Below are 17,848 nucleotides of genomic sequence, written 5' to 3'. Positions count from 1 at the left end.
ATTCATCAGACAAATGCCCAGAAAACAAAATATGTAGGGCAAGCTTCCTCAACCTCTGCCCTCCAGATGTTTTGAGACTACAGTTCCCATCATCCCTGACCACTGGTCCTGCTAGCTAGGGATCATGGGAGTTGTAGGCCAAAAACATCTGGAGGGCCAAGGTTGAGGAAGCCTGATGTAGGGTATACATACTTTTTGTAAGGCAACCCACAAATAATAATAATAATTTATTATTTATACCCCTCCCATCTGGCTGGGCTTCCCCAGCCACTCTGGGTGGCTTCCAAAAAAAAATTAAAATACTGTAATACATCAAACATTAAAAGCTTCCCTAAACAGGGCTGCCTTCAGATGTCTTCTAAAAGTCTGGTAGTTGTTATTCTCTTTGACATCTGATGGGAGGGCGTTCCACAGGGAGGGCGCTATTACCGAGAAGGCCCTCTGCCTGGTTCCCTGTAACTTCCCACTAACAAAGGATAGTGAATATTGATAAGAGTTTTTAACTGTACAAATGTGCTTTGAAGCATTTTAACTCTTAAAAATTACATTGAGAGTCTCTGTCTTTCAACTTTGATTTGATTTGATTTTGCTGATAGTCTAATTGTTTTCACTGGCATAAACTAGTTACCACCATTGAGAGACTATAGTTTGCGGCACCCATGGTAGTAGCTCAGTTGAATGCTATGGGTTTCACGAGCATCAATCAGTAGTGTTTGGGTAACATTTATAAGAGGAATCAATTTTCTTAGAGCAATTTCACATCAGTCTTGAGATGCAGATCTTCACAGCCTGGTAAGGTGGCATGTCTTAAGTGTTGTGGAAGTCTCTGGTTCAAATCTTGCCTCACTTATAAACTGTTGCCTTCAGCCCTCAATTGTCAATATGAGGACAATAAGCTGACCTTTACAGGTTTCATGAGATAATGTATTTCCAGTGTTTTAGAAAAGCACCATGCAAGTATTTAGTGTGAAGTCTTGGAAGTAAATGTTTTTTTTCTGAAAACAAAACCTCACTTTTTACTGATAGCAGCATTTCAGTAACAGTAGTGAAACTAGTAATGTGAAAGTTTTATTCCTTTACTCACTTTATATTAGTGACTTGTAACTTGTTGCTTTTTCTGGGTCCTAGTAGTCTTTTTTTTGGAACAGTAGACACATTTTTTTTGGTGGTGGGGAAACAGTTTTTATTACTGAGACACGGGAATGCTGTATTTACAAGTTCCTTTGTGGATTTCCTTGGAGAAATCAGCAGACGTTGAGAAATGTTTCTGTGGTGAAACTTGAACACAAACAGGCAAAATAGATTCCACAGAAGCACTTAATTCAGATCCAAACCTTACAGGATGAACCTCACAAGCTAACTGAATAGTATTTTCTCCTACCTCTCAAAATGACCCCACAGCTCTGTCCCATGTTTCCACCATACTGCCAGCGTATATAGAATATGCTTGTTTGATAACAATCTGACACCATACGTTCCTATAGGTTTGACTTGGCTAAATGAACTCCTTCGGCTACCTTTTTTCTTTCAAATTCTTTGTGTAATTGTCCAAATATTGTATACCTTATTCAACCTTGTCACTGCAACATTACAAGCTTTAGCTCTGATTTTTCCACTTTGTACATACCATTTTTCCATTATATACCAAGATAAAGCCCAGAATGTGGTATACATTTCAGTATGCTGCAAATGCCTTTTTCAAAAATGATCATTGCCATTCCAGTTTGGGTAGTTGGCTTTTCTTTTCTTTCTTTCACATCCATTCATGATTATTGTGCCTTGCTTACTTATTAAAATGGGAAGTTATTAGCTGGAAATCAAAATTCCAGGACAAGTCTTAGTTATGATGCTTATTAAGATGAATTAATATTGGCCTAGATTACATATTGCTTGTAAATGCAGATATTTAATGGAGCTAAACCAAACTACAGCTCATTGTTTCCTCTTGTGCTAGCGTAGCCTGATGCAGATCTTTGACAAACTGCATGAGGATGAGATTTGCATTGTAGAAATGCATCATGCAGAACTTAGACTTGCAACTTGTATTAGATGCTACAAAAATAATGCATTGTAAAACAATGCATTGCAATGACAGTACTTTGTTTGAAGCGTCCATATTGAATGCTGTTCTAATTCATTGGGGCTGTTTAACTACAGGCCAGTGTTGTTCAGGTGCTTATTTTCAGTACAGAAGTTGGCAAAGAATCTGATTCTCTGTCTTTTTCCTTTAGGCGCAGATGAAAGGGCAGCCAACCTCAAATGCTTCATCAGTTGGCACATCATCCCAGCTAATGCAGCCAAGTCAACAGGTAATGATGAGCAATTGTTTTTCATATATTTCTGTAGGTTGAGGATATTCAGTGCAGTTCTTTTTTTATAGTGCTTTCAGTGTTTATCCCCAAGTTTGACTCGGTAGCAGGTTGAACTACTCTATGGCTCTCCAGCTGATGCTGGACTCCAGCTCCCATCACCATGAGCAAATACAGGCAATGGTCAGAGAAGATGGGAGTTGTAGTTCAACAACATCTAGAGGACAAGAAGTCAGCTACCTTGTTTCTAGGTAGGAAAGGTGGGTCATGGTTAAATTAACATATACTAAAGTGAATTTTGTACATTTTTTTTTATTTCTTTGGGGATTTGCTGTGGAATTTGTTTAAGATTTGTATTTTTAAAATTTTACTTTTCTGCTTCCAAGTTATAGGTGATTATCATTCCTTTGACTTAGCTTGATTTATTCTGTATGCTTTCCCCAGAAATGTGCCCAAAATAATATTTGGTGAAAGTTTGTTAATGTGTTGAAAATGATTAACTGTAGAAATCAGTCCCATTTAACAGTTAGCTTTCATCTTGCATGAGACAATTTCATGTGGTGTTCCTATGTAACTTTTCTCAAAAAGCTTTGCTCTGCATGCAAACTTTTCTGGTATTAGTAGTTGGCAAAGTATAGATAGAATGTTCCTGGTTCCAGTAAACTATGATTTCAAAAAGTAAAAACAAGCAATGAACTTGAGCTGTATCTCCTCTAAGCTCTGAGGGCCTTCTAGCTGCTCCCTCATTGCGAGAAGTGAGGTCTTCTTGGTAGTGGCACCCATCCTGTGGAACTTCCTCCCGTCAGATGTCAAAGGAATAAATAATTATACGACCTTTCATAGACACATGAAGGCAGCCCTGTATCAGGAAGCTTTTATTGTGTGGTGTTCCATATTCTGTTGGAAGCCACCCAGAGTCCAGAGTAGCTGGGGCAACCCAGTTAGATGGGCAGGGTACATTATTATTATTATTATTATTATTATTATTATTATTATTATTATTATTATTAATTCTTCCTATGTCTGGCTTCAGAACACACTGTTTACTGTGTTATTTGAACTGGGAAATTGTGTTTCAAGATCTCCCTATGAACTTATATTGCAAGACATGTTTGGTTTGGGTTTCCAGGAGGCCTTAAATCACAGTTTTCTTGTTTGAGCTTCCTATTTTTTTAAGCCAAGTTCCAATGAAAGGCTGAACTTCACTTTTGTCTGAGTGCTAGTTGTTGATTCCCTTCCCACCATGCACATGCTTGTATAGTGTCACCTCCCCACCCCCCAACCTTTAAGTAAAGGTAAAGGGACCCCTGACCATTAGGTCCAGTCATGGCCAACTCTGGGGTTGCGGCTCTCATCTCGCTTTATTGGCCGAGGCAGCCGGCGTACAGCTTCCAGGTCATGTGGCCAGCATGACTAAGCCACTTCTGGTGAATCAGAGCAGCGCACGGAAACGCCGTTTACCTTCCCGCTGGAGCGGTACCTATTTATCTACTTGCACTTGATGTGCTTTCGAACTGCTAGGTTGGCAGGAGCAGGGACCAAGCAACGGGAACTCACCCTGTCGCAGGGATTCGAACCGCTGACCTTCTGATCAGCAAGTCCTAGGCTCTGTGGTTTAACCCACAGCACCACCCACGTCCCTTGACCTTTAAGTAGGCTGTGCTTATTTTCAGTTGTTTCTCAGGAAGTTTGTGCTAACTCTACCTCAGTACTGTTGAACATCTGAAAACAAAATATTATCATTAGAATACACACATACACAGCAGGAATTCAGATATACCCAAGACAAGATCAACTGCTGCAAAATATTTCCAGATAAAAGGTGTTTTTGTCCAGTGTAAATAATCTGCTGTTGTTTTTTCTTCTATGACAGAGCACCCAGCCTTCAGCCTCTTCACAACAGACTGGGCAATACCAAGTTCAGCAGCCTTCAGTTTCCAGTGGAGCTGCTCCATCGCAGCCAGTTACTCAGCAAGCACAAATAATGTCTGTGCCTCAGGTAGCAGCTGGGACACAGGTAAACTACAACTTGCTAGCTCCTGGAGGGCTTCTGTCTGGACTACCTGAATTGTTTGCAGCTAAGCCCCCTTCATTTATGTGACAAAACAGGGTATATAGATATATCTAGTTGGAAATGTGTTGTCTGGAAGAGTACAATGAAAGTATTAGGATAAGGAAAATCAGTGTATTAAATGGGAAGACTTAACCCATCAACTTTTGTCATGGTCTAAAATGCAATGCCTGATTTTGAAAAAGTTAGAAAACCTGTGTGTTGTTTGAGAGTGCATGTGTGTGTGCATAGTTTTTGTTTTGTTTTTAATCAGTGTAGGGGGTCAGTGGCTCAGTATCCCAACACTGAGTGCTCTTCAAGACGAGCCTCCTTTTTTCTCCACATCTCCCTCCTTCACTCCTTGCCCTAGAGGCTTTTTGCTGACTCCAGATTGGTCCTGTAGATGTATATACTTTTGAATCCCAGAATACTAAATTTTTGTGGCAATTTTGCTTAAGTTTCCTGAAAAATTTCCTGTTGCATTTCTCGCTCTGCTTTTTGGCACTAACAAGAGTATTTCTATATGTTGGCCGAGTGGCTTTCAATTCCACCTGACCTTAGGCTCCTACACCCATATGAGGGGTTATTAGAGGTGTGTTCTAGATAAACTGATGCCATGCTATAATAATAATATATTACTACTACTACTACTACTACTACTACTACTACTACTCTTATTATTACTACCCCACCCATCTGGCTGGGTGTCTTGACCTTGTTTCTCCATCCTGAAATTCTCCTTAGATAACAAGGATAATTTCTCCAAAATGTTAAAGATATGCATCAAAAAAGAGCACCAAAAATTGCTAATTGGAAGTAACCCTCCCAGCCACTCTGTCAAATATATTCCTTCCCTGCTCCTGTTAAGTGTGGTGTAAACATTTTCCCCCTTTTCTTGGACTAATGCAATTAAAAGCCTGCTTCCTGCAACCTTTCTCCTTAAAGGTCTATCTTTTTCTTTACCTCCCCAGCTTCCTGTTTCCCAGCCAGTGCCGATCATCCAAGGTGAAACACAGTTACCTATGGCAGTGCCTTCCCTTCCTCAGCCTTCAGTTGCCCCTGTCATGCCCATTGGCTCTCATTTTCTCCCTATGGGCCCGCCCTTACAGACTCCCCTTCACCCACAGTTCTCAGTTTCTCAGATGCCCATAGCAACACCTCATGTGTCAGTGGCTCAGCCTGGTTTCCCAACTCTACCCATCTCCATGGCATCTGGTGTTAGCCAGCCATTGCTCACTTTGGCCACATCTGCTGCAGCAGCTGCTATTCCTGTGGGTTCAACTGTTGTCCCTAGCCAGCTTCCAACTCTTCTGCAGCCCGTGGCGCAGCTGTCCGGCCAGGTTCTCCCACAGCTTCTACAGCCATCTGTTCAGCCCATGGGATTGCCAGCCACACTTGGACAAACTGCTGAAGTACCACTTCCACCTACAGATGCTGTGTACCAGGTATTGTGGCAGTCAAGAAAGAGTTCCTCTCTTCTGCTCCTCTGGTGCTTTAGAGTCCACTAAGACGTCCTGAAAAGTTACTTGCAGTCTTTGAAAGGAGAGGCCAAATGGTTTTTCCATATACAAGGGAAAGTCCTGATTTCAAACCAAATTTGATTAGTAATGGTATTTTGTTTTTGCATTGGTAGTTTTTACTGAGGAATGAATCGTAGAATTATAGAATTGGAAGGCACCCTGAGGCTCATCTAGTCCAACCCCCTGCAATGCAGGAATATGCAGGTGTCCCATATGGGGCTTGAACCTGCAACCTTGGTATTATCAGCACCACACTCTAACCAACTGAGCTGGAAGAGTAATGTCGACTGACATGTAAATGACTGTCAGATCACTGAAGGGCCACAGTTTCCCCACTCAAATACCAGTGCAGGGTGGGGAGCCTGTAGCTCTCCTGAAGTTGTTGGACTGCATCAGCCCCAGCCAGCAGGGCCAATGAGGTACGATGGGAATTGCAGTCAAGCAACATTTGGAAGCTACAGGTTCTCCATTCCACTACTACCTTATGCTTGGGTGTGATGAGGGCATCTAGCAAATCAGGAGTTTCATCTCAGTTAATAGATTCAAGCTATGAGATTGCCAGGCTGCAGTGATAATTTGCTGGAGTGCTGGCCAGGCAGTTTTGACTGTCAGCTGGAGCACATCATAAAAAGCTTAACAAGACTTAAATTGTGGAAGATACAGAAGCACCATGATATACACATGGCAAGCAAACAGATTTCCCATGCTCCAGTTTTAGGGAAACATGTTGAACTTGTCTTCAGTAGACAGCACAACAAAAATAAATAACAAGTGAAACCTGTCTTTTTGTCTCTGGAAAGAGACTGGCAAGCAGGCATTAGAAGAGATGGAGCCCTGTTGCTCTGACTTGACTGGGACCCAGTCATCTGACAGCTTCTTTGCAGACGTGGTAACTTGATGGAGCATTTATAATTAAAAGGATGGGGAGGACCTTTTTAGTACACAGGTCGCTTTAAGGTCCCTTTAGTTGTATGGTGCACTGCTGTTCCAGAGTGCATGATGGCTTGGGATTTAACATTGACCCCAAGGCAGTAGGCTTTGTTCCTTTTTAAAATAAGGTACCCTGGAAGTTGTGCAACAAATCTAAGGAGTTCATGGCAGGAGGGAGTTAAAAATCCTATGCAGCTTGCCTTGCATTCCCCCCCTTTCTATCTGTTTCATACTATTTCCCCCTGAATTACCCTAAATTACAATAACTTGGCTTCCTCATTTATCGCAGGGCTTCCCACCTCGGCTACCAGCACAATATATTGGAGACTCAAACATTGCTTCTTCTGTGGCCTCTGCTTGCCTCCCTTCTGCAGTACTATCCCCTCCCTTACCCACAGATGTACTGGCTCAGCCAGGCTATCTTGCTGCAATGGTACAGCCTTATGTGGAGCAGAATGTTTTAGTTTCTTTGGGCAGTCTAGGCGGACAGGTTCAAGTGCCACAGCCTGCTTCCTGTTTAGCACAGCAGGTCTCATCTTCAGCTTCCCAGCAAACAGCATTAGAGGTAAATGGACTATGCATGTTGCTGTGTGTGTGCATTTTAAAAACTGAGTTTCAGGGCATGAATTTTGAATTCACTTCCATTTGGGGTAGCAAGCTGAAAAATCATATGCTAATCGTCAAAATGAATTTCTCTTACAGCAGAATGTGATGCCAATGTGGAGACCTTGTTGCCCCTGGCTATGCTGTTGGGAAGTGAGTGGGCCTCCCAAGATGCAAAACACTTGCTAGCACTTCTCTTCTTGCTAGTAATGCCAATCATTGTATTGAAGACATGCTATACTCAATAGTCACTGGAAAAAAATCTCTCCTCAAACGTGTTCCCTGCAGCCTTGCTGTAGCTGGGGGAGATTTGAATGGACTTTGCACTCTGCATTGGCTTCTCTGTTGCACATTCTGCTAGTAAGATTTCTGGTTGCATGGCAAGCTGTAGTGCCACCATCATGTAGTGAATAAAATGGTTGACTTTCACCAGGCAACTTGTTTCAAATTTGCACGAAAACCTCATTTGGGGTTAAAAATTTGAAATGTTTAGATGCTTTAAGATGTTCTAGAGAGAACAGTGTGCTTTTCAGCTTCTAGTTACCTAGATGGATTGACTATGATGGGGCTGGAAAAAGAGCTTTTTAACAAGATGCATGAAGGGATTGCTTTATCTTTTGCAGAGTACTTCTGGAGTTACTCAAACAGCACCTGCAGAGACTCAACCACCAGTGCAGCAGCAGCAGCCTTCGCAATCAACCCCATTGGTTTCCTCAATAGATAGGTAAATAGTAAATTATTGCTTTTCAACTTGGATATTTATCATTACAGACATGGTGCTTCTGTTAATCTGTTTCTGATTTGGGTGGACTCTTCGCATGTGAACTCTTAACATCTGCCCTCGACATCTAAGCTGGGGCATTGATCTTGTTTGACTCCAGTTCCATCATCCCTGACAATCAACCATGCTGGCTGAGGCTGATGAGACCTCTGGAGGGTCACAAGTTACCCATTTCTAATTGTAGCTGATTACTCCTTTCCTGAATTACAGCAAGGCTGATCAGACGCTAGTTGTACCAGCCTCATAATGTCCTAACTTAACTATACCTTACCTGTTGCAGCACCCTATTAAAAATGAGCTATGTCTTTCCTGAAAGTGACTCAAAAGGTGACTCTTTCTTAAAGCATGTAACATAGTGATTCCCAAACTTTCCCCCCTACAGACCACTTGAAAATTGGTGAGGGTCTTAGTGAACTACTTAATTATTTTTATGCTTGTTTATAGCAATTGTAATATGCTGCACTAGATGCTGTATGTTTTTTTAATTGCATTTAATTGCTTCTTGTATTTCTTATATATTGTATGTTATTGCAAGGCAACCCTCCATTTTTGCGAGGTTATGCGTTATATTGAATGCGTGTAAAGTGGGGTGCGCGCGTGTATTACAATTTGAAGTCTATGGAATTAAAACTAATATAAAATATAAGAAATAAAAGAAGCAATGAACATACAATTAATAATCAATACATTATGAATATTTAAGGCAATGAAAAGTACTGTTTCCCCTGTTCAACCACAAATCCACAAACATACTGTGGATCACCTGAATGTGGATCACTAGACTACTAGTGGTCCACAAACCACAGTTTGGAAACTCCTGATGAAATATACAAGAGAGGCATTTAATGACTAATTAAAAAACACATTTGAGCCTCATTTCACTAATGCAGATTTAATCATTTTATCAGCATGTAGTGGTAGAATTTTCTTAAGAGCAGTTTACTTACATTCCTTGATTTGCTGAGAGATACTGGGAGGGGGGTTACAGGTAAAAAATAGCTGATTTTTCCCCCTACTTGTTTTTCTTTAGTGCACATTCAGATGTTGCTTCAGGCTTAAGTGACTGCAATGAAAGTGTTCCAGCATCTAGTGGTAGACATGAAGGGAGGACTACGAAACGGCATTGTCGAAAGTCAGTGCGCAGCCGCTCTCGGCATGAGAAGACTACACGTCCCAAACTGAGAATTCTTAATGTGAGTTTCTTTTGGTGATACTGCACTGTATAGTCTGAACTATGGTTTAGTGGTACATCTGAATCAGTCCGCTGTGTTTTAAAACCTCTGTTTTAGTGCATAGTGGGGTGGTTCAGACATAATACTAAATCATAGTTTCTACTAACTCTCTTTATTAGAGTAGGCAAAAATATTGGCTTTATGCAAGGGGAGGAGATTAGAAATGTTGCTTTTTAGTTAACAGCAAACTAAGATTTGCTCAAACCAACATTATAAAGTATAGTTTGATCCAGGTTTGTAGGTAAGCTTTGGTTTGCTATTGAGTAGAATCTAAAGCTTCACATCTCACTTTGCATGCAGAGGAAGGGGAGGAGGGAGTGTATGAGCCAAGGGCTTGTCTCTGCCCCTCTTCATAACAACAAACCAAGGTTTCCCATTACAGTGGTGCCTCGCAAGACGAAATTAATTCGTTCCGCAAGTTTTTTCTTCTTGCGAGTTTTTCGTCTTGCGATGCACGGTTTCCCATAGGAATGCATTGAAAATCAATTAATGCGTTCCTAGGGAAACTGACTTCAGACCAGGTCCGGGGACAGTCTGTCCCCGGACCTCCTCTGAAGGCTGGGGGGGGGGGGGACAAGGGCTTTTCTTCCCACCCCCAGCATTTTAAAAAACCCTGGGACAGCGGAGGACTTCTCCGCTGTCCGGGGCGATCTTAAAATGCTGGCGGGCGGCATTTTAAAATCGCCCCGGACAGCGGAGGACTTCTCCGCTGTCGGGGCGATTTAAAAGCCCCTGGGAAGGCAGGCAGGGGGGACAAAGACTTTTGCCCCCCGCCAGCCTTCAGAAGAGGTCCTGGACCTCTTCTGAAGGCTGGCGGGGGCGAAAGTCTTTGCTCCCCCCGCCTGCCTTCAAAAGCTGTCCGGCCCAGGCTTCCCGGACCTTTCCGCCAGCAGCGGCAGCGCTGCCGCTGCTGGCGGAGACTTGCCGGCATGCACAAGCCTGCGCGCAGCGCGCCCAGGCTTCGCGGATCTCTCCCCCAGCAGCGGCAGCGGTGCCGCTGCTGGCGGAGACTTGCCGGCATGCAGAAGCCTGCGCGCAACGCGCCCAGGCTTCGCGGATCTCTCCCCCAGCAGCGGCAGCGGTGCCGCTGCTGGCGGAGACTTGCCGGCATGCAGAAGCCTGCGCGCAACGCGCCCAGGCTTCGCGGATCTCTCCCCCAGCAGCGGCAGCGGTGCCGCTGCTGGCGGAGACTTGCCGGCATGCAGAAGCCTGCGCGCAGCGTGCCCAGGCTTCGCGGATCTCTCCGCCAGCAGCGGCAGCGGTGCCGCTGCTGGCGGATACTTGCCGGCATGCAGAAGCCTGCGCGCAGCGCGCCCAGGCTTCGCGGACCTCTCCGCCAGCAGCGGCAGCGCTGCCGCTGCTGGCGGAGACTTGCCGGCATGCCGAAGCCTGCGCGCAGCGCGCCCAGGCTTCGCGGACTCTCCTGCCTTCAAAAGCCTTCCGGGATAGCAGGAAGCGTTTCCCTGCTATCCCGGACTGCTTTTAAAATGCTGGCGCTGGGGAGCAAAGCCTTTCGGCCCCCGCCAGCCTTCCTGGACCTCTTCTGAAGGCCGGAGGGGGGGGGAAAGGCTTTGCTCCCCACCGCTAGCATTTAAAAGAGGTCCCCGGAGATTTCCCTATGGGCTTTCGTCTTGCGAAGCAAGCCCATAGGGAAATTCGTTTTGCGAAGCGCCTCCAAAACGGAAAACCCTTTCGTCTAGCGGGTTTTCCGTCTTGCGAGGCGTTCGTCTTGCGGGGTACCACTGTATATCTGAATTCAGTCACTGTTCTAACCTCTTGACAAATTGTTCTCCTGTGCTGCTTTTTCTGTCCTAAATTCTTATATTGGGTTATACTATTGTGTTTCTGTTTGTTTGTTTGTTTGTTTGTTTGTTTGTTTGTTTGTTTGTTTTGCTTAAGATGGCATATATTGAGTTGTGTAACTACCGTGTCCCCATCAAGCTTCCACCATATTTTAAGATTGTGTATGTATGTGTGTGAGGGGGGGCAAGGGGGGAAGAGAATGGCCTTATTCACATAGCACTAAGCCATGGTTCATTTAACAAACTATGAGCTATCACATAGACAATCAAACGGTTGCTTGTTTTCCCCAAGTTTACCTCCTTCTAGCTGCTCTCATACCTTTCTAGCTTGGTGAGCATCTGGGGTGGAGAGGCCAGAAAAATCATGGTCAAGGAAGGTAGTTCACACATAACACAAAGCCATATTTAAAAGAAACAAAGGTTTGCAAGTCAGTAACAAATCATGGTTTCAGATCCTGGTTTGCTGGCACTAAATGCACCATAAGTATACTACTGGCCTGTGTTTAATAAACTATGGCTTCATGTTATGTGTGAACCAGACAACTCTGTCCCCTTGTAATATATGGAATTTCACTTTTATGGGAGATGAATTCAACCCCCATGCCCCTGAATGCCTTGTTCAATCCCTTTATGGCTATGGGGGAAACCCCTGGTGGTTCTTGATAATTTCATCTGCGTATTTTTCTGCCTCTCTATATTGCTCCCAGCCCATCTACAGCTATGATTCTCTTCCATTCTGTTTACTTCTCATCTTGAATAACAGAATTGTCTGTTCCAGGTTTCAAATAAAGGAGACCGTGTTGTGGAATGCCAGTTAGAAACACACAATAGAAAAATGGTTACTTTCAAATTCGACTTGGATGGTGACAATCCAGAGGAAATAGCCTCTATCATGGTAAGCAGTTCAGATGGAAGCTTAATTCTGTGTTCAAATATTAGCTTCAGTACCTAATATTTAATTGCTACTGAATTTGCTTTCTCCAAGTGCTTGTTTTTAGCACAGTTTTATTGTAATTTGTCTGCTGAGTTTTCCACAGTTTGCTGGTTAACAAATGTTTGAAGTTGCTGCGTGTAGGCTAGTACTTGCTTAAATCAAACTGTTGAATCAACTTCTTTCTCAGAACTATCATTTCTTCAAGCAAACAATTGTCCAGCTGTTCTGCACTCAAGGGCCATGATCTGGAAGCAGCAACTGGCTAGCCCAAAAGCAGAATGCATATTTTTATTTTGGGGGGAAATCATACCTCTAATATTTGTTTCCATAACTACTGTAATGTTTGGGAAATGATATACAAAGTATTTAGTCTGCCAAGTAACATCATGGAAGGCCCCCAGTAAACTCCATGATTACTGAGAATATAGCTGCTCATCCTCTGTTTAGATTGGTCATCCCTCCCTCTTGTTATCACTGCAAGAGATGCAGTCACGTTTGCAGAAGACAGAAAGCAGCATATTTGGCGAGTGTCTCTGTGACCAAAGCTGGGCATGGTTGAGTTCACTACCTCACCAGTTTATTTTTTTATTTCATAAAATTTATACACCGCTTGATTGTAAAAGAGAGAGAGAGAGAGAGAGAAATGCCTCAAAGTGATTTACAAAAAGTGTTCAAACTAGTACTTGTAGATTGGAAGGCCAGTTTTCCTTTGTAGTATAGGAGAGAAAGTTCAGCATCTGTAACTGCCGTAGTTCTGCATAGTTTTCCTTTTGGTGCTTCCGCCTGAACTGCTGCTGTAACTTGCTCAGGTGAGTGGAAGGTGACATGTCTGTACTTACCACAATTCCAAATTTTATGCAGGTGCAAAATGAATTCATCTTGGCTATGGAGAGAGATTCATTTGTAGAGCAGGTGCGTGACATCATAGAAAAGGCAGATGAAATGCTCAGTGAGGATGCAAGTGGGGAACCAGAAGGTGACCAGAGCATGGACAGTATGCATAACCAGGTAAGGGTTTATCTTACTGTTTGCACTCATACCTTCTGCCACAAGGTCTATGCGTCTTTCTACTGCTCTGTCTTCCATCAAGCAATCTTGGCAAAAGTTATCTATCAACTTGAGCTGAAGTCTTAACGATAAAGAAATTATGAAAGCCATGAAATGACTTCTCCTTGGCCGCGTAAGCGGAAGGGAGTTCACAAGCCTCAGAGGAGGTTTACATAGAATTAAACCAGAATTTACCATTTCACCCAGACATGGCCATCAGTGTATTTAGTGGTCGAATGCTGGGATTATGCAGAAAAATAATCATTTCATTTGTTGCAGAAATTGGATGGAGACTTCAAACAGCCGGATCCTGTGTCTTCTATGCCACAAAGAATAGGTAAGGGCTATTGAATTCTCTTAACAATCTTCTATTGCTGGTTTGTATTCTAGGTGTAGTATAAGACAGTCATGGCATGATTCAGTACCGTGTGGTAGATTGTACATATTTCAGTAGGAAATTGCACAACTATAATCTTACATTTTTCTCTGTTACTTTAGGTGTTCCTCCTAACTCATTGACTCAGGTTGTCCATTCTGCTGGAAGACGGTTTATTGTCAGCCCTGTACCTGAAAGTAGGTTACGAGAACAGAAATTTTTCACTTCTATCCCATCAGAAAGTGAGCTGCTTGATATAGGTGAGTTAATCACCATTCCCAACACATCCTGCTCTTACCACTAACAGAATGTGTGGATTTCAAGGAAACAGTTTTACAGGGCTTGTATCAATAATGAATTTATTATTTGTTTCTAAAGGCACGTTTCTCTCCATGTGTGCCTACCTGTGTGTTGGGTTTCTTCAGTGGCCCTTCTCAGTTTCTCCAGCCAAATGAGCTGCAGCTAGTGGTTATGGGGGAGAGAATGTCCTTGCCTGGTGACCACTTTGGTGTCAGCTCCAAAAAAAAAAAAAAAAAAAATCCAGGCGGTTTAATTTGCTGTAGCTTTAACACGTTTTTATTTCATCTGACTCTTTTGTAATTTTTATGTTGGAATTTTGAATGGTTTTATTGTTTATTGTGAGCTGCATTGAGAACTTTATTGTAGGGTGGCTTGTAAATATTGTAAAACAAAGAAGGGGAACCATTGGCCTTCCAGATGTTGTTAGATACCAGCTCCCATCAGCCCCAGCTAACAGAGCCAAGGATGATGGGAGTTGTAGATCAGCTGCACCTGAAGGGCTGCAGTTTCCCCATCTTTGTGGTAAAAATCTATAGGTAAAATGAAAGTAAACCTACCTTCTTTCTTTATTAGCATGGCATAAACTGTTGCCATCTATTTGAGTGTGCAGTACTGTGAAAGGTATACTGTTAGAAATAGAAAATTAGGATTCCTAGTCATAAAGGGGTATCTAGCTGCCTCTTGCATCCATAAGCTATCTTGCATATATATGCTTGTTTCCAGTACTTTATAAGCCTCAGTGACTTGAATTTGTGGTAGTTCACCGTTGCTGAAACCTGTGGGAGCAGGGGAATCAGGAAAATAACTAATTGTGCTACTGTGTTCCTCCTTCCCCCAAGTTTCCTTTAGGTAGAAAATGAAGAGGCAGTCAGTGCAAAAATCTGTTGCTATAGAAAGTACTTATGGCCTTTGATATCTTTCAGAAATCCAAGTTAGGCCCATTGATTTCAGTGGGGCTACTCTGAGTAAAACTTTGTTAACTACCACCCAGTAAGTTTCTGCAGAGAAGCTGACTTTACCTCTCTTCCTTGCAGTTGCTGCTTCTCCATCTCATGGCCCTGGAATGAATCTCTCTCACTCGGCATCTTCACTCAGTCTGCAACAAGCTTTCTCCGAGCTTAAACATGCTCAGATGACGGAAGGACCAAGCACAGCCCCCCCAGTTTTTAACCAGGCTGTGCCACCTTTTCCATGCCTAAGTTCAAGCATGAATGGGGGGCTGCCACCAACATCAGTGCCTGCTCCTTCTGCCTCAGTTCCTTCCACCACCGGTGTTTCTTTACCAACAACTCAGTCAACAGAAAAAGTGACAGCAGGGCTTCCGTCGGGTGAAGAATTGCCGGGCTCCAGCTCTCCACCACCAGGGTTGCAGTCACAGTCAATTAGCGGAGTGCCTTCCAGCGTCAGTGCACCTTCTTCTTTGTCCACAACTGCATCCCAGGTGGCTTCTGCTGTTGGGGAAATTGTTCCTAGTGTTAGCACCCCTGCTTCTTTAACATTGCCACAAGCCGGAACGACAAGGCCTAGCATTACAATATCGGGAGTTGTGGCACCAACTGCGACATCTCAACAGGTTGGTGCTGGCAGTGCTGCCACAGCCGATTCTCAAACATCGGTCCCTGTGTCTTCGGCACAGAGCGTGGTTTCGCAGTCTTCTCAGTTGAACACCAGCGGCTCTGTACCCAGCCTAGCTGAAATGGTGGTAGTTAGTGTGCTGCAGCCAAGGTCAAAAATCGAACAGTCACCGGAAAAACCACAGCAAGTCAGCGGAGGTGGACTGCCCGCGCCTGTTTCTGTACCTATATCTTCTGCAGTAGCATCAAGCATATCTAGCTCCATCTCGCAGCCACTACCCATCCCACCCACAGTTACCTCATCTAGCTTAGGTGCTGCAGCAGGTCCTGTTTCTACCCCAGTATTACCTGGCATTCTGCCATTGGCACAACCAGTAACGAATGTCCCTGCAGTCCAGCAGACTTTAATACATAGTCAGCCTCAACCAGCTCCATTAGCCAATCAACCTCATACTCACTGCCTGGAAGGGGATGTTGACAGTCAACCCAAAGCACCTGGCATAGATGACATAAAGACATTGGAAGAAAAGCTCCGGTCCCTTTTCAGTGAGCATGGTGGTGTTGGAGCAGCTCACCCATCGGTATCCCTGGAGACATCACTGGTGGTGGAGACTACAGTTATGCCTGGCTTGCCAACAACTGCTGTTGCGCCCACAAAACCTGCGGCACCTGTTGCAAGTACCAGTATACCACCAGCCAGTTTGATTCTTGGTCCAACAGGCTTACCTATTGCGACTCCAGTAGCCACACCTGGGCAAGCAGGCACTCCAGTCACTTGTGTTACTACTACAACGTGCAGTACAGCATCAGCAACAGCCAAATCAGGGACACCTCCTTCAAAGCCACCTCTTAGCAGGGCACCGGTAAGGAATCCAGTGGTCTTATGAATGCGTTTTAAAATATCCTAAGCTAGGAGCCTTCTAAGACTGACCTGGAACATTTAGCTATTCCTTCCATGGCCAGTTCCGTGCATTTAGTGCTTTAATTCAGCTGTTCTTCCCCCCATTTGTTTTGTATACCTCTTAAGTATTGGTGCTTGCCATGACTTCTGGATGGCCTCATTGTGTACAAAACAAGGAAGAAATAATGTATCACTAGCACCATGGGCTGTTTTCATTTCAATTCACATTCTGGGTGGCCAATAGCCATGGCACCTTCTTCAAATGCAAGGCAAACGTCTGACCAACATTGAGAGAATTGTTGCAGTTTGCTGCTGAGCATCAGTTTATTAAGATGTAACACATTGTTAGCTGTTTTTGGGTGGCCATATGAGGCCTGTTTTGTGACATGTACATTCAGTAAATAGAGAAGATGTTAAGTGCCAAAGTATGCAGTAGGTTTTGTGGTCTGATGGCGCACTTGCCATATTAACTGTAGTTCTATGATAAACATGGGCTGTGCCATCAATATAAATTCTACAGGAGAAACTACTGTTGGAAAAGAGATGGCTAAAAGATTTGTGGTGTTCACAGAAATTTGTATCAGATTGTGTAGAGTCAATTGTTTCCTAAAACTGCCCAGTGTCAAAGTAGATAGCACTGACTTTCAGTTCATTCATGTTTCCAAAAAGTACTGTACACATTGTTTATTCCATACTGAAATTTGTACAGCTATGTATTTTTAAGAGGGAGTCGAGAGAGTGTTCAGAGATCCCGCACCTTACCTTTTAAACTTTCATTTCTATTATTACATACGGAAGTTGCTGGAATGTTCTTTCTAACTTTGCTATGAGACTGATGTGCTTCATTCTACTGCCTCTTATCTAACAACTTTTTGGTAACTTAGCTGAGTTTTTCCTCACATTTTGCATGTTCAACCTTCTTTTAATAAAACACCCAGTAGACTGCTAGTTTTTATGAATTCAACTAAACCCAAACATGCACCATCAGTCCATTTGTTAGCTCCTTTTTACACTTTTGGTTGATCAGCCTTGCAAATAATTACAGTAACCGTAATCCACAAATACTTACTTTAGCTAGCCAGACCTTCTGAATGTACTTGTGCATCAAAGGATGGCTTGAGACATGCCATATTGCAAACTACTTGCATGGGAAGAGAGGTTTTTTTCTCTCAGTATAGCATGGTGTGTAAACAATAATACACATTCAGTAGTTTCTATCAAAATGGCTACAACAGATGTTTTGTTGTAGAATGGTAATAGGTTTCTAAGCATGAATGCCATAAGATTGTAATACTAGGCACTGTGGGTGTCTGTAATGTTTGCTGTGCCTAACTATTTCTCATGAATCAGTATCTGAGATAACAGCGTTATCTTAAGAATTGTTTGGAGAAGACTGCTAAAAGTATTTTCCTCCACTTGGGACTATATCATATATGACACTATTTTATGCAGGGACCGCAATTAGTCTGCTGGAAAACTAGGTACAGTA

The 17,848-nt window shown here is 43.3% G+C and overlaps 1 protein-coding gene across 1 annotated transcript in view; it reads left to right on the top strand.

Annotated features, from left to right (window-relative positions):
* The window catches only part of WNK1 (WNK lysine deficient protein kinase 1), a 110,673-nt gene that overhangs the window by 70,127 nt on the left and 22,698 nt on the right, over positions 1-17,848 (top strand). Inside the window, 11 exon segments of the mRNA XM_081209697.1 lie at positions 2,232-2,309; positions 4,183-4,326; positions 5,331-5,804; positions 7,099-7,374; positions 8,036-8,136; positions 9,224-9,386; positions 12,006-12,122; positions 13,023-13,169; positions 13,488-13,545; positions 13,707-13,844; positions 14,919-16,321. Of these exon segments, the coding sequence (XP_081065823.1) occupies positions 2,232-2,309; positions 4,183-4,326; positions 5,331-5,804; positions 7,099-7,374; positions 8,036-8,136; positions 9,224-9,386; positions 12,006-12,122; positions 13,023-13,169; positions 13,488-13,545; positions 13,707-13,844; positions 14,919-16,321 (3,099 nt within the window).

The sequence above is a fragment of the Podarcis bocagei genome (genome assembly GCF_964188305.1).
Source record: "Podarcis bocagei genome assembly, chromosome: 10".
NCBI classification, from domain to species: Eukaryota; Metazoa; Chordata; class Lepidosauria; order Squamata; family Lacertidae; genus Podarcis; species Podarcis bocagei.
The sequence above is the reverse complement of the archived record's forward strand: the minus strand, read 5'-3'. Positions and strand labels throughout refer to the sequence as shown.